Below are 13,656 nucleotides of genomic sequence, written 5' to 3' on the forward strand. Positions count from 1 at the left end.
AATTAATATTTTTCAGGAAGAGATAGATAGATTCTTAATTAGTACGGGTGTCAGGGGTTATGGGTAGAAGGCAGGAGAATGGGGTTGAGAGGGTGATTCAGGGAGAGATAGAACAGCCATGATTGAACTTGGCAGGAGTAGACTTGATGGGCTGAATGGCCTAATTCTGCTTCTAGAACTTATGACCTTATGAATGTTAGGTTCACTCTTCGATTGAAGACCATCGAGTGTGGTAGGATACAACTGTGCCAATTTTATTTCATGAATTAAGTAAAAAATAAATGGCAAAATGTCAAATTTTGCAAATCCATAGGACTGTGAAGTGCATACACGTAGCAATACATCATCATTCAAAGTCTACGCATCGTGTCACCACGTAACACTGCAGTGTTTCCCTTACAAATCCAGTGCATAAAGTTCCACGTCTACCAAAACAAAGACCTATCGTTCAACTGCGGAAAAGGTACGCTTATTCACTGAGTCCTGTGGTGAATGGAAACACGAGCTGAGAACCGGGCGCGCGGAATGATGTCTTTAGGCAACGTCTTCAGGCCGGGGGTCAGAGATGGACGTTGGACCTGACCTGTGTGCAGTGTCACGTATCCACCTTGATCTCTGCACCAAAGCAACTAACAATCAGCTGTCGGATCAGAGACCTCCCCGACCATCTCATCTTCGTGTCACAGTCGATGCACAAGCTCTCTGAGCTCTCCCTTGCTGCGGACAGAAGCAGGTAGTGCGACTGAATCCCTGCCACTGGGTCTGTTGGCATCCGGATGGACTTCCCAAGCTGCCCGTCCCGTAGTCTTTCCCTCGCCATGACAGCCATCTAATAAAGTGCGTTATATTCAAAAGCAAGAGTCTTCTTTTAGAAGAGAGGGAGGTGGGGGTGGTGGGGGGGAGGTGGGGGTGGTGGGGGGAGGTGGGGGGGGGGGGGGGAGGGGAGGGGGGGAGGGGAAGGAAGAAACATCAAGCTTTGGTTTGCAACCTGTTCAGCAGATCACGTTTGGATCTGCAACCATTCTCCTGGAGGACCAGCGATGGAACAATTTTCCGCTCAACGTTTCCCGCGGGAGAGAGGCCTGCTCTCTGCTCCTCGGGAAACCACGCACGCGAGGCTCTGGCCGCCACTAGCACGCGGACCGCAGGATGTGGCCTATTCTCCGGCCCAGCTCCGGCTCCCAAGCCTGGACGAAGCTCTTCATGTTGACCACCAGGCGGCCAGCCCGGACATCCTCGTGCCCTGCTATGAGGTACTCCATACCTGCGGAGACAGAGAGACAGCGATCAGCAGAGCTTATGGCCAAAGCATTGCTGGTATCAGGTGATGTGCATCACAGCACGGTTTGGCAACAGCTCCATCCACGACCGCAAGGACTTGCAGGGAATTGTGGATGCAGCCCAGACCATCACACAAACCCACCTCCCTCCCATTGACTCCATCTACACCTCACGCTGCCTCGGCAAGGCCAGCAGCATAATCAAGGACTAGTCGCACCCTGGCCACTCCCTCTTCTCCCCTCTCCCATCGGGCAAGAGGTACAGAAGTGTGAAAACGCACACCTCCAGATTCAGGGACAGTTTCTTCCCAGCTGTTATCAGGTAACTGAACCATCCCACCACAACCAGAGAGCAGTGCTGGTTGGTCTCGACCCGAAACGTCACCCATTCCTTCTCTCCCGAGATGCTGCCTGACCTGCTGAGTTACTCCAGCATTTTGTGAATAAATCGATTTGTACCAGCATCTGCAGTTATTTTCTTATACTACTTGTTGCTCCACTGCGATTTCTCTTCGAGGTATGTCCACTTTGAAGAAGTTCTCCTCCTCTCTTCGACGAGAGTTTAGCAACATGCTCTCTCTCTCGCTGCTCCCCCTCTGTGATTTCTCCTGCCTTCCTGCTCTACGACCACATCTTGACCAGTCTGAAGAAGGGTCTCGACCCGAAACATCACCCATTCCTTCTCTCCCGAGATGCTGCCTAACACGCTGAGTTACTCCAGCATTTTGTGAATAAATCGAAAAGCAGTGCTGAACTACTATCCACCTCATTGGTGACCCTCGCTCGGACTATCTTTGATCAGACTTTGCTGGCTTTACCCTGCACTAAACATGATTCCCTTATCGTGTATCTGTACACTGTGGATGGCTCAATTGTAATCATGTGTTGTCTTTCTGCTGACTGGTTAGCACGCAACAAAAACCTTGTCACTGTACCTCGCTCGGTACACGTGACACTAAACTAAACTCAATTAAACCAATGGATAAGACATTTGGTTGGCAAAGGGGCCAGATCTAACTTCACTATTCTTTGGTAGATCCACAACATAAACTGGGCCATACCCCACGACACCATCGTCATCGAGAAGTGCATCGTGGTTTGGCATCAGATCACGTAATGGAAGGTAGGGGTGGCACGGTGGTGCAGCGGTAGAGTTGCTGCCTTGCAGCGCCGGAGACCCGGGTTCCATCCTGACTACGGGTGTTGTCTGTACGGAGTTTGTACCTTCTCCCCGTGACCGCGTGGGCTTTCTCCGGGATCTCTGGTTTCCTCCCACACTCCACAGACGTGCAGGTTTGTGGGTTAATGGGCTTCAGTAATATTGGCCGTGGTGTGTAGGAAAGCCTAGTGTGCGGGGATTGCCGGTCGGCGTGGAGTGGGTGGGCCGAAGGGCCTGTTTCCACACTGTATCTCTAAACTAAACTAAACTAAGACAAAAGGGGAGTGTAGATGAAGGCCATTTATCCCCTCATGTGTATTCTGGACGTTTGTGTAGGTTAGTATATGGGGGGGTCGCTGGTCGGCGTGGAGTGGGTGGGCCGATGGGCCTGTTACCGCACTGTATCTCCAAAGTCTAAAGTTAGAGGTGATGTGGCAGTGAAGCGGCAAGTGGTCACAGGTAGACATCAGGACAGAACAGTCAGATGTACCATTACACACGTGTCCTCAGCCTGCCTTCCAACAGCAACCTTGGCTCCTCGCCCTGCTCCACCGTCCGGACACTAAGTGGCAGTCCGTGTTGCCTTCCGGTCGCGAGGGGGCCCCGTGGTGGGGGTCCCTCTACGCAGGGATTCTGCCCCTCTCCATCGGGGACCTGGGGTGGAGGGTATTGCACCAAGGAGTCCCCTGCAACCTGTTCCTCGCGCGGTTCACAGGCTCGCCAGCCGCCTGCCACTGCTGCGGGCTGGGAGAGTGTGTGTACCCACGTGTACATGGAGTGTGTGAGTCTGTGTACCACGTGTACATGGAGTGTGTGAGTCTGTGTACCACGTGTACATGGAGTGTGTGAGTCTGTGTACCACGTGTACATGGAGTGTGTGAGTCTGTGTACCACGTGTACATGGAGTGTGTGAGTCTGTGTACCACGTGTACATGGAGTGTGTGAGTCTGTGTACCACGTGTACATGGAGTGTGTGAGTCTGTGTACCACGTGTACATGGAGTGTGTGAGTCTGTGTACCACGTGTACATGGAGTGTGTGAGTCTGTGTACCACGTGTACATGGAGTGTATGAGGTTGCAGCCCCTGTTCCAATATCTAAAGGGGCTACTCCTTGCCTTCTGGCTGCATTTCTCACCCACCACCCTCATCTTTGGCCACCCTGTGGGTAGGGGAGAGGGTAGGGCCGAAGATGCCCTGGTTGGGTTGCTCCTGGGCCTGGCCAAGCTGGCCATCCGTGAGTCGCGGCGCCAGGCGGAAGAGGGCTCTCTCTGCCCGAGCCGGCTGCCTGCCCCTTCTCCAGGTTACGCCCGCGCCCGGGTGGGGTTAGAGAGGGACTAGGCGCTGTCCATGGGCACCCTGGGGGGTTTCCGGGACCGCTGGGCACCGCAGGGGATTGGATGCATCCTGGATGGGGATTATAATATAATTGTATAATAGTTTCATTTGGTATATTTGTTTGTATTGTATTCTGGTGGTGGGTTCTGTTTGGTTTTATTGCATTGTAAATATTGTTTAAAAAAACCCCAGCAACCTTGGCAGGAAAAATGTTCCCAATGTTGGGCGAGTCCAGAACCAGGGGCCACAGTCTAAGAATAAAGGGGAGGCCATTAAAACTGAGGTGAGAAAAAACATTTTCACCCAGAGAGTTGTGAATTTGTGGAATTCTCTGCCACAGAGGGCAGTGGAGGCCAAATCACTGGATGGATTAAAGAGAGAGTTAGATAGAGCTCTAGGGGCTAGTGGAATCAAAGGATATGGGGAGAAGGCAGGCACGGGTTACTGATTATGGATGATCAGCCATGATCATAATGAATGGCGGTGCAGGCTCGAAGGGCCGAATGGCCTCCTCCTGCACCTATTCTCTATGTTTCTGTGTTTCTAACCTAACATTGCCGGCTGAACTCAGAGGTCCATGAAGTGTACAAACCATGAGTGAGTTCATGTCAGCCTTGCGGGACAGTGAATAACCAGTCAAAATGCTAGAACAACTCCTCCCACCTTTTGGAGTTTAGAGATACCACGAGCAAACAGGCCCTTCAGCCCACTGAGTCCATGCCGCCCAAGAATTCTTGCAGTACCTTGCGATAGAGCTCAGGTTGACACAAAATGCTGGAGTAACTCAGCAGGTCAGGCAGTATCTCTGGAGAGAAGGAATGGGTGACGTTTTGGGCCGAGACCCTTCTTCAAACTGATGCCAGGGAGGGGGGGCGGGACTTTGTCCCCCGACATCAGTCTGAAGAAGGGTCTTGGCCCGAAACGTCACCCATTCCTTCTCTCCCGGGATGCTGCTTGTCCCGCTGAGTTACTCCAGTATTTTGTGTCTACCTTCGATTTATACCAGCATCTGCAGTTTTTTCCTGCACATTTTGCAATAGAGCAGCATCTCAGAGGGGCAGCACAGGAGAGACTGCTGGGCACATTTCAACTGGGTTTGATCCAGTGTATCTCAGTGTAGTCGGTGGAGCTGTGTGTGAGCAATACACTGTGGCTTACCACAGCAGACCAGCTTTGATCGCAGCCCAGCACACTGCCTGCTCCACACTGGCTGAGGAGCGCAGTGCTTTGTGGTTTGAATATTGATTTCTCTACTTTCATTCCTTGCATTCCTCTCTCTCCGACCCTCCCCTACCCTAGACCTGCTGTTTGTACATATCTTTGCTATCCCGGCACGGTGGCGCAGCAGGAGAGTCACTGCCTCACAGCGCCAGAGACCCGGGTTCCATCCCGTATGGAGTTTGTACCTTCTCCCGTGACCTGCGTGGGTTTTCTCCGGGTGCTCCGGTTTCCTCCCACACTCCAAATACATACAGGTTTGTAGGTTAATTGGCTTAGTTATAAATTGCAAACTCTCCTTTCTGTGTAGGACAGTGCTAGTGTAATGCTGCTTTTTACACCGATCAGCCAAAACATTATGACCACTGACAGGCCAAGTGAATAACATTGATTATCTTGTTACAATGGCACCTGTCAAGGGGTGGGATATATTAGGCAGCAAGTGAACAGTCAGTTCTTGAAGTTGATGTGTTGGATGCAGGAGAAATGGGCAGGGTGTGGGGGGCTGTGGGGGTGGGGGGGCTGTGGGGGTGTGGGTGTGTGGGTGTGGGGGTGTGGGGGGTTGTGGGGGGGGGAGTGGGGGGTGTGGGGGGTGTGTGGGTGTGGGGGGTTGTGGGGGGGGAGTGGGGGGTGGGGGGGGGAGTGGGGGGTGGGGGTGTGTGGGGGGGGGGGGGTGTGGGTGCGGGGGAGTGTGGGTGTGGGGGTGTGTGGGTGTGGGGGGTTGTGGGGGGGGGAGTGGGGGGTGGGGGGGTGTGGGTGCGGGGGAGTGTGGGTGTGGGGGTGTGGAGGGGGGGTGTGGGGGTGTGGAGGGGGTGTGGGGGGGTGTGGGTGTGGGTGTGGGGGGTTGTGGGGGGGGGCAGTGGGGGGTGTGGGGGTGTGTGGGTGTGGGGGGTTGTGGGGGGGGGAGTGGGGGGTGGGGGGGTGTGGGTGCGGGGGAGTGTGGGTGTGGGGGTGTGGAGGGGGGGTGTGGGGGTGTGGAGGGGGTGTGGGGGGGTGTGGAGGGGGTGTGGAGGGGGTGTGGGGGGGTGTGGGTGTGGGGGTGTGGAGGGGGGGTGTGGGGGTGTGGAGGGGGTGTGGGGGGGTGTGGGTGTGGGGGTGTGGAGGGGGGGTGTGGAGGGGGTGTGGAGGGGGTGTGGGGGGGTGTGGGTGTGGGGGTGTGGAGGGGGGGTGTGGGGGTGTGGAGGGGGTGTGGGGGGGTGTGGGTGTGGGGAGGGGGGGGTGTGGGGGTGTGGGGGGGTGTGGGTGTGGGGAGGGAGGGTGGAGATTGTGGTATTTGCTGAGATCTCTGCTGGTCTGTGCAGGAAGCAGTCTCGAATGCCTACAACACAAGGCCAGGCGAGGGGAATGAATCACCACACGCCAACCTCATTTATCTGTCTGAAGCCCTGTACTAACTTGTCGAGATCACAAAGGCAGAACTTCATAAATAATAACCCGCTCCTTACAACTTGGAAATATTTTGTTGTTTTCATGTTGAATTGCGTTTGCTGGAAATATGCTGAAGCCGTCACGGAGTCCCGTCAGAGCAGAACGCTGCTGTTAAACCTCAGGGACGGACAGAGGGACCGTTTATAGACAATAGACAATAGTGCAGAAGGAGGCCATTCGGCCCTTCGAGCCAGCACCGCCATTCACTGTGATCGTGGCTGATCATTACAATCAGTACCCCATTCCGGCCTTCTCCCCATACCCCCTGACTCCGCTATCCTTAAGAGCTCTATCTAGCTCTCTCTTGAAAGCATTCAGAGAATTGACCTCCACTGCCTTCTGAGGCAGAGAATTCCAGATAGATCAACCATGATTGAATGGCGGTGTAGACTTGATGGGCCGAATGGTCTAATTCTGCTCTGAGAACTTATGAACAATTTCACAATTTTACCGAAGCCAACTACCCTATAACCGGAGGAAACCGGAGCACCCGGAGAAAACCCACGCAGGTCACGGGGAGAACGTACAAACTCCATACAGACAGCACCCGTAGTCAGGATGTAACCCGGGTCTCTGGCGCTGTGAGGCAGCAACTCTATCGCTGCGCCACCGTGCCGCCCGATGCCTGCTCTACAGTGGAACACGTCTCTTACCGGGATTCAGAATGGGGCAGGTGCATCCTCTGTTGGTCCAGGACTCCGGGTACAGGATCCGCTTTCCCCGCTGGATCTTTAACTTGGTCAGTTTAAACACCTTCTTCACTTTCACGTTGACCTCTGCATGTGACCCCTTGTCGTGAGCCGAGAGAATCTTTACTTTCAGGACTGCGGCAATGAAAGGGAATGAACAGACATTCACTATCACATAGTTCAACGCAGGACACTGAGTGCTGTGGAATATTAAGGCTTTAGACTTCAGAGAAACAGCACTGAAACAGACCATCGCCCCACCGAGACCACGCACCGAGACCACACTAACACTATCCTGCACACACCAGGGACATAGAAACATAGAAAATAGGTGCAGGAGGAGGCCATTTGGCCCTTCGAGCCAGCACCGACAGTCTGAAGAAGGGTCGCGACCGGAAACGTCACCCATTCTTTCTCTCCTGAGATGCTGCCTAACCTGCTGAGTTACTCCAGCATTTTGTGAAATAAATACTGCCATTCATTGTGATCATTGCTGATCATCCACAATCAGTAACCCGTGCCTGCTTTCTTCCCATATCCTTTGATTCCGCTAGCCCCTAGAGCTCTATCTAACTCTCTTTTAAATTCATCCAGTGAATTGGCCTCCACTGCCTTCTGTGGCAGAGAATTCCACAAATTCACAACTCTCTGGGTGAAAAAGTTTTTTCTCACCTCAGTTTTAAGTGGCCTCCCCTTTATTCTAAGACTGTGGCCCCTGGTTCTGGACTCGCCCAACATTGGGAACATTTTTCCTGCATCTAGCTTGCCCAGTCCTTAGATTGTTCTCTCGGCAAAGCCAGTGCACGAGGGAAGGTCTAAAAGGAGTTTATAAGTTGATGAGAGGCAGAGGTAGGACTGACCCTCAGAACTTCCTCCCGGGGTGGAAATGCTAAAGTTCATAAGTTCATAAGCGATGGGAGCAGAATTAGGCCATTCGGCCCATCGTCTACTCCACCATTCAATCATGGCCCCATTCTCCTGCCTTCACCCCATAACCCCCGATACCCGGACTAAACAAGAATCTATCAAGCTCCACCTAAAGACTCGAGGGCATAAAGTTAAGGTGAGAGGTGCAAAGTTGCTAGCAGATGTGCAGGGTAATGCAGACAGTGATGGGTGCATGGATGGTCTGCCAGGGGTAGTCGTGGAGGCAGACACAATCGTGGCATTTAAGAGGCTACTGGACAGGTGAATGGATATGCAGGCAATGGAGGGATATGTAGGCAGAGGAGATTTTTTTTTAGCTTGGCATCATGTCCACAAGTTCAAGTTAGAGGAGCTGAATTTGACCATTCAGCCCATCGAGTCTACTATTCAATCGTGGCTGAACTATCTCTCCCTCTCAACCCCTGCTCATTCTCCTGCCTTCTCCCCATCACCCCTGACACCCGTACTAATCACGACTGTCAATCTCCACCTTAAAAATATCCATTGACTTGGCCTCCGCAGCCTTCTGTGGCAATGAATTATACAGATTCACCAGCCTCTGGCTAAAGAAATTCCTCATCTCCTTTCTAAAGGTACGTCCTTTTATTCTGAGGCTGTGGCCTCTGGTCCTAGACTCTCTTCTCCACATCCACTCTATCCAGGCCTTTCACTATTCGGTGTGTTCCGCATAATGGATTCTGCATGAACATTCTGCCCAGACAGTGCGGGCCGAAGGGCCTGTGTTGTGCTGTTCCATATTCTATAAATATTTCTGGGTATTGAGTCAAGGACATTTCAGATAATTTAAATTTTATCATTATTTGCTCGTGGAAATATGCTTGTTTATCACAAGATTGAACTCCTGAAAAATGTGAATCACGAAAATATTTTTGTCACATTGAGTTCTTCCACAAACACAAAAACAGATGGTCTGTGGTACTTCAAGTTCCTGTGATGATAAACTTCCTGTAACATTGGCATCAAAGGAGCACTTCACTGAAAAAGTGAAATGCAGATTCAAGTATTTCCAGCATTCCTTTCATCATTGATTATACCTTTGGAAAGCACCTGTTCAACATTACTCTTCTTAAACATTGACCACAAGAGCAGGCTTTCAATGTTGACACTTTCTTTTCGACATACCGCACTGAAACAGGCCCTTCGGCCCACCGATTCCGTACCGACCAGCGATCCCCGCACACTCACACTGACCTACACACACTGGGGATAATTTACATTTTATATCAAGCCAATTAAACTACAAACTTGTGCGTCTTTGGAGTGTTGGGAGGAAACCGGAGGTCTCGGAGAAAACCCACGCAGGTCACGGGGAGAACGTACAAACTCCGTACAGACAGCACCTGTAGTCGGGATGGAACCTGGGTCCCTGGCGCTGTGAGGCAGCAACTCTACCGCTGTGCCACCGTGCCACCAAATGAATGGCACGAACTATGCATTCACCTCATTTCTTTGCCAGTAACAATGGCTAGTCCAACAGTGGTCATATCCACCGGCATTCTCACATTACCCTTATCCACCCACGAGCAGAATTAGGTCATTCGGCCCATCAAGTCTACTCCGCCATTCAATCACGGCTGATCTATCTTTCCCTCCTAACCCCATTCTCCTGTCTTCTCCCCATAACCCCTGACACCCGTACTAATCAAGAATCTATCAATCTCCACCTTAAAAATATCCGCTGACTTGGCCTCCACAGCCGTCTGTGGAAATGAATTCCACAGATTCACCTCCCTCTGACTGAAGAAATTCCTCCACATCTCCTTTCTAAAGGTAAGTGCTGTTATTCTGGTCCTAGACTCTCCCACTAGTGGAAACATCTTCTCCAAATCCACACTATAAAGGCCTGTGCTGTACTGTGTTATGTTCTATGTCTGGGAATGAATAAAGTTTTATCGCACCGTATCGCATCGTTCATTCTCCTGATGAAATGTGAGCATCTTGGAGTGGCTGGGGTCATGTTGTGGGATGAACCAGGAGGGAGGTCAGTGCTGAGGCTCTATCTGGGATCAAGGTTGACTGCTGGATCGGGGCCTACAGCAGGCTCAGGGTCATCCCTAGGGGGTCTTTAGCACACTCTCCAAACGTCATAGATTTTACTTGTGACTTAAATCATAAAGCTTGGAGGAATCACCCAGTTTCTCTCTCCACGGATGCTGCCCGACCTGCCAAGTGATTCTGTGCTTTTCTACTTTTATTCCAAAAGAAAAAATGTATATAACTGATAAATCCTTTTCAAAACAACTTTATTTAAACTCCAGCGATATGTTCTGAGGAAGGATTCTGACCCGAAACATCTCCCATCCTTTCTTTCTCCAGAGATGCTGCCTGACCGGCTGCGTTACTCCAGCACTTTGTGATTATCTTCAGTATAAACCAGCGTCTGCAGTTCAGTTCCTTCACATTTCTCCCATTTGTCCTTTGCACCTTTTCATACCTCTAGTTTCCCCCTCCCTGACTCCCAGTCTGATGAAGGGTCTCGACCTGAAACGTCACCTGTTCCTTCTCTCCAGAGATGCTGCCTGTCCCGCTGAGTTACTCCAGCACTTTGTGTTTATCTTCGGTGTAAACCAGCATCTGCAGTTCCTTCCTACACAAACTGGGGTCTGATGGACTCCAGGGACAGGTCCTCCAGGTAAGGGGAAGAGGTGAGGTGGCTTTTTGTTTGAGTAGATGTGAGATGGAATTAGTCACAAGAAATTGCAGATGCCAAAATCCGGAACAAAAATCAAACTGCTGGAGGAACAGTGGGTCAGGCAGCATCCGTGGAGGCAGAGGGACGGTCGAGGCTTCGGGTTGAAGCAAGTTCAGTGAGTGTGCAGAGGGGAGACAGCCAGTGTAAAGGGATGAAGGTGAGGGGTGATGCAGGAAGTGGGAGGAGATGTGTGAGAAGGAACTACAGATGCTGGTTTACACCAAAGATAGGCACAAAACGCTGGAGTAACTCAGCGGGACAGGCAGCATCTCAGGAGAAAAGGAATGGGTGATGTTTCGGATCGAGACCTGTCTTCAGACTCAACCCGAAACATCACCTATTCCTTTTCTCCAGGGATGCTGCCTGACCCACTGAGTCACTGACCCACTGAGTATTTTCGTTGTTTTGAGATATAGCACGGAAACAGGCCCTTCGGCCCACCGAGTCCGCACTGACCAACGATCCCCGCACACTCACACTATCCTACACACACACGGGACAATTTACATTTATACCAAGCCAATTCCCCTATAAACCTGAACGTCTTTGGAGTGTGGGCGGAAACCGAAGATCTCGGGGAAACCCACGCAGGTCACGGGGAGAACGTACAAACTCCGTAAAGACAGCACCCGTGGTCAAGATGGAACCCGGGCCTGTGGCGCCATGAGGCAGCAACTCTACGGCTGCAACATCATTTTGCGGCAATGGATTATGTCGTCTGGGCAAGTACAGCGCTGGCCCTATATCTAGTCTCCGAGCTGTAAGGTAAAAGAACAACTCTCTCCAAACAAGGCGCAACTCACCGTATGTATACTTCATGTTGCAGAACACTTGGGGGTTCTTTAAGACCTGGCTTCTGCACTCACACTTCCCTGAAATAAACAGTTATAAATAGAGTTCAGAGATGCAACAGTGTCGGAGCAAATCTCGACGAAGCCTAAACAATTCAAAGAAATATATAATTAGAAAATTATATGATGCCAGAAATCGGGAAATTCTGGAAACACTCGACAGGTCAGAGAGCATGCCAGTTAACATTTCTGGTCAGAGGATCAGGCTGTTAGTTTTAGTTTCGTTTAGAGATCCAGCGCGGACACAGGTCCTTCGGCCCACCGGGTCCGCACCGACCAGCAATCCCTGCACATTAACACTATCCTACACACACGAGGGACAATTTACATTGTTACCAAAGCCAATTAACTAACAAACCTGTATGTCTTTGGAGTGTGGGTGGAAACCTGAGATCCCGGAGAAAGCCCACGCAGTCACGGGGAGAACGTACAAACTCCGTACAGACACAACCATAGTCGGGATTAAACCCGGGACTCGGGGGCTGTAAGGCAGCAACTCGACCGCTGTGCCACCCAACTAACTGTTTCTCTCTCCATGGATGCTACCCGATCTGCCAAGTGATTCTGTGATTTTCTACTTTTATTCCAAAAGAGAAAATGTATATAACTGATAAATCCTTTTCCAAACAACTTTATTTTAACTCCAGGGATATGTTCTCAAATGAGTTCCAGATACTTTGGGCAAAAGAGGATCATTTGAACTTTACCTACCCATTGTGATCCCATCAAAGTTGGACAGCTTAGCAAGGAGCTCCTGTTTAAGTGGAGATTTTGCACCATTAGATCTGAAATCAAGCAGGCATAAAGCAACTGCTGCTGCAAACACTCAGCTCCTGTCCAGCTAGCAACCGGCCATCAGGGAATGGCAGCAAATTGTGGACACAGCCCAGACCATCACACAAGCCAACCTCCCTTCCATTACGTCCATCTACACCTCACGCTGCCTCGGCAAGGCCAGCAGCATAATCAAAGACGATTCTCACCCCGCCCTCTCCCTCTTCTCCCCTCTCCCATCGGGCAAATGGTATAGAAGTGTGAAAACGCACACTTCCAGATTCAGGGACAGTTTCTTCCCAGCTGCTATCAGTAGGGTTGCCAACTTCCTCACTCCCAAATACGGGACAAAGGGTGATGTCACCGCCCCGCGCCTCACGTGACCTCACCCAGCCAGCGGCCACGTGCTCCCACTCCACCAATGGCGGCCGCCTGGGCCGAGTGGCAGGTTGTTACGCAACCTCTGTTAGGGGCGCCCAGGCCTACACTGTCCGGCACTACTGCGGCCCAAAATACAAGATGTCCCGGCTAATACGGGGCAGTTGGCAACCCTAGTTATCAGGCAACTGTGCCATCCTACCAACAACTAGAAAGCAGTCCTGAGCTACTATCTACCTCACTGGAGACCCTCGGATTATCTTTGATCGGACTTTACTGGACTCTATCTTGCACCCAACCTGAAACATCACCTATCCACGTTCTCCACAGATGCTGCCTGACCCGTTGAGTTACTCCAGCACTTTGTGTTTTGGCACAGGTTACATTCTTCGTGTAACCTGTACTGTACTGTGCTATATTTTATGTTCTAAAAACCTTTTGACCCATAAAGTGTGGAGAGCTGGAAACACCGAGAGTTCTGAATCGGGAGTTTGGTTTAGTTTAGTTTAGATATACGACGTGGAAACAGGCCTTTCAGCCCACTATGTCCGTGCTGACCAGCGACCCCCACACACTTACATCATCCTACACACCAGGGACAATTTACAATTACTCCAGAGCCAATTATACTACAAACCTGTACGTGTGTGGAGTGTGAGGGGGGGGGACGGACTGGAGCACCCGGGGAAGACCCACGCAGGTCACGGGGAGAACGTACAAACTCCGTACAGAAGGTAGACACAATATGCTGGAGTAACTCAGCGGGTCAGGCAGCATCTCTGGAGGGAAGGAATGGGTGATGTTTCGGGTCGAGACCATTCTTCAGACTGTCTGACCCGCTGAGTTACTCCAGCATTTTGTGTCTACCTTCGATTTGAACCAGCATCTGCAGTTATTTTCCTA

The 13,656-nt window shown here is 51.3% G+C and overlaps 1 protein-coding gene across 1 annotated transcript in view; it reads right to left on the reverse strand.

The window, feature by feature from the left end:
- Positions 1-252: 252 nt before the first annotated feature.
- ntn4 (netrin 4) overlaps positions 253-13,656 on the reverse strand; it is a 33,763-nt gene continuing 20,359 nt past the window's right edge. The window contains exons 7-9 of the mRNA XM_078420085.1: positions 11,554-11,622; positions 7,075-7,245; positions 253-1,264 (exon numbers count right to left, since the gene is read on the reverse strand). Of these exons, the coding sequence (XP_078276211.1) occupies positions 1,131-1,264; positions 7,075-7,245; positions 11,554-11,622 (374 nt within the window). The 3' untranslated portion in view covers positions 253-1,130. The remainder of the gene's footprint in view (positions 1,265-7,074; positions 7,246-11,553; positions 11,623-13,656) is intronic.

Source organism: Rhinoraja longicauda, chromosome 23 (genome assembly GCF_053455715.1).
Source record: "Rhinoraja longicauda isolate Sanriku21f chromosome 23, sRhiLon1.1, whole genome shotgun sequence".
Classification (NCBI taxonomy): Eukaryota; Metazoa; Chordata; class Chondrichthyes; order Rajiformes; family Arhynchobatidae; genus Rhinoraja; species Rhinoraja longicauda.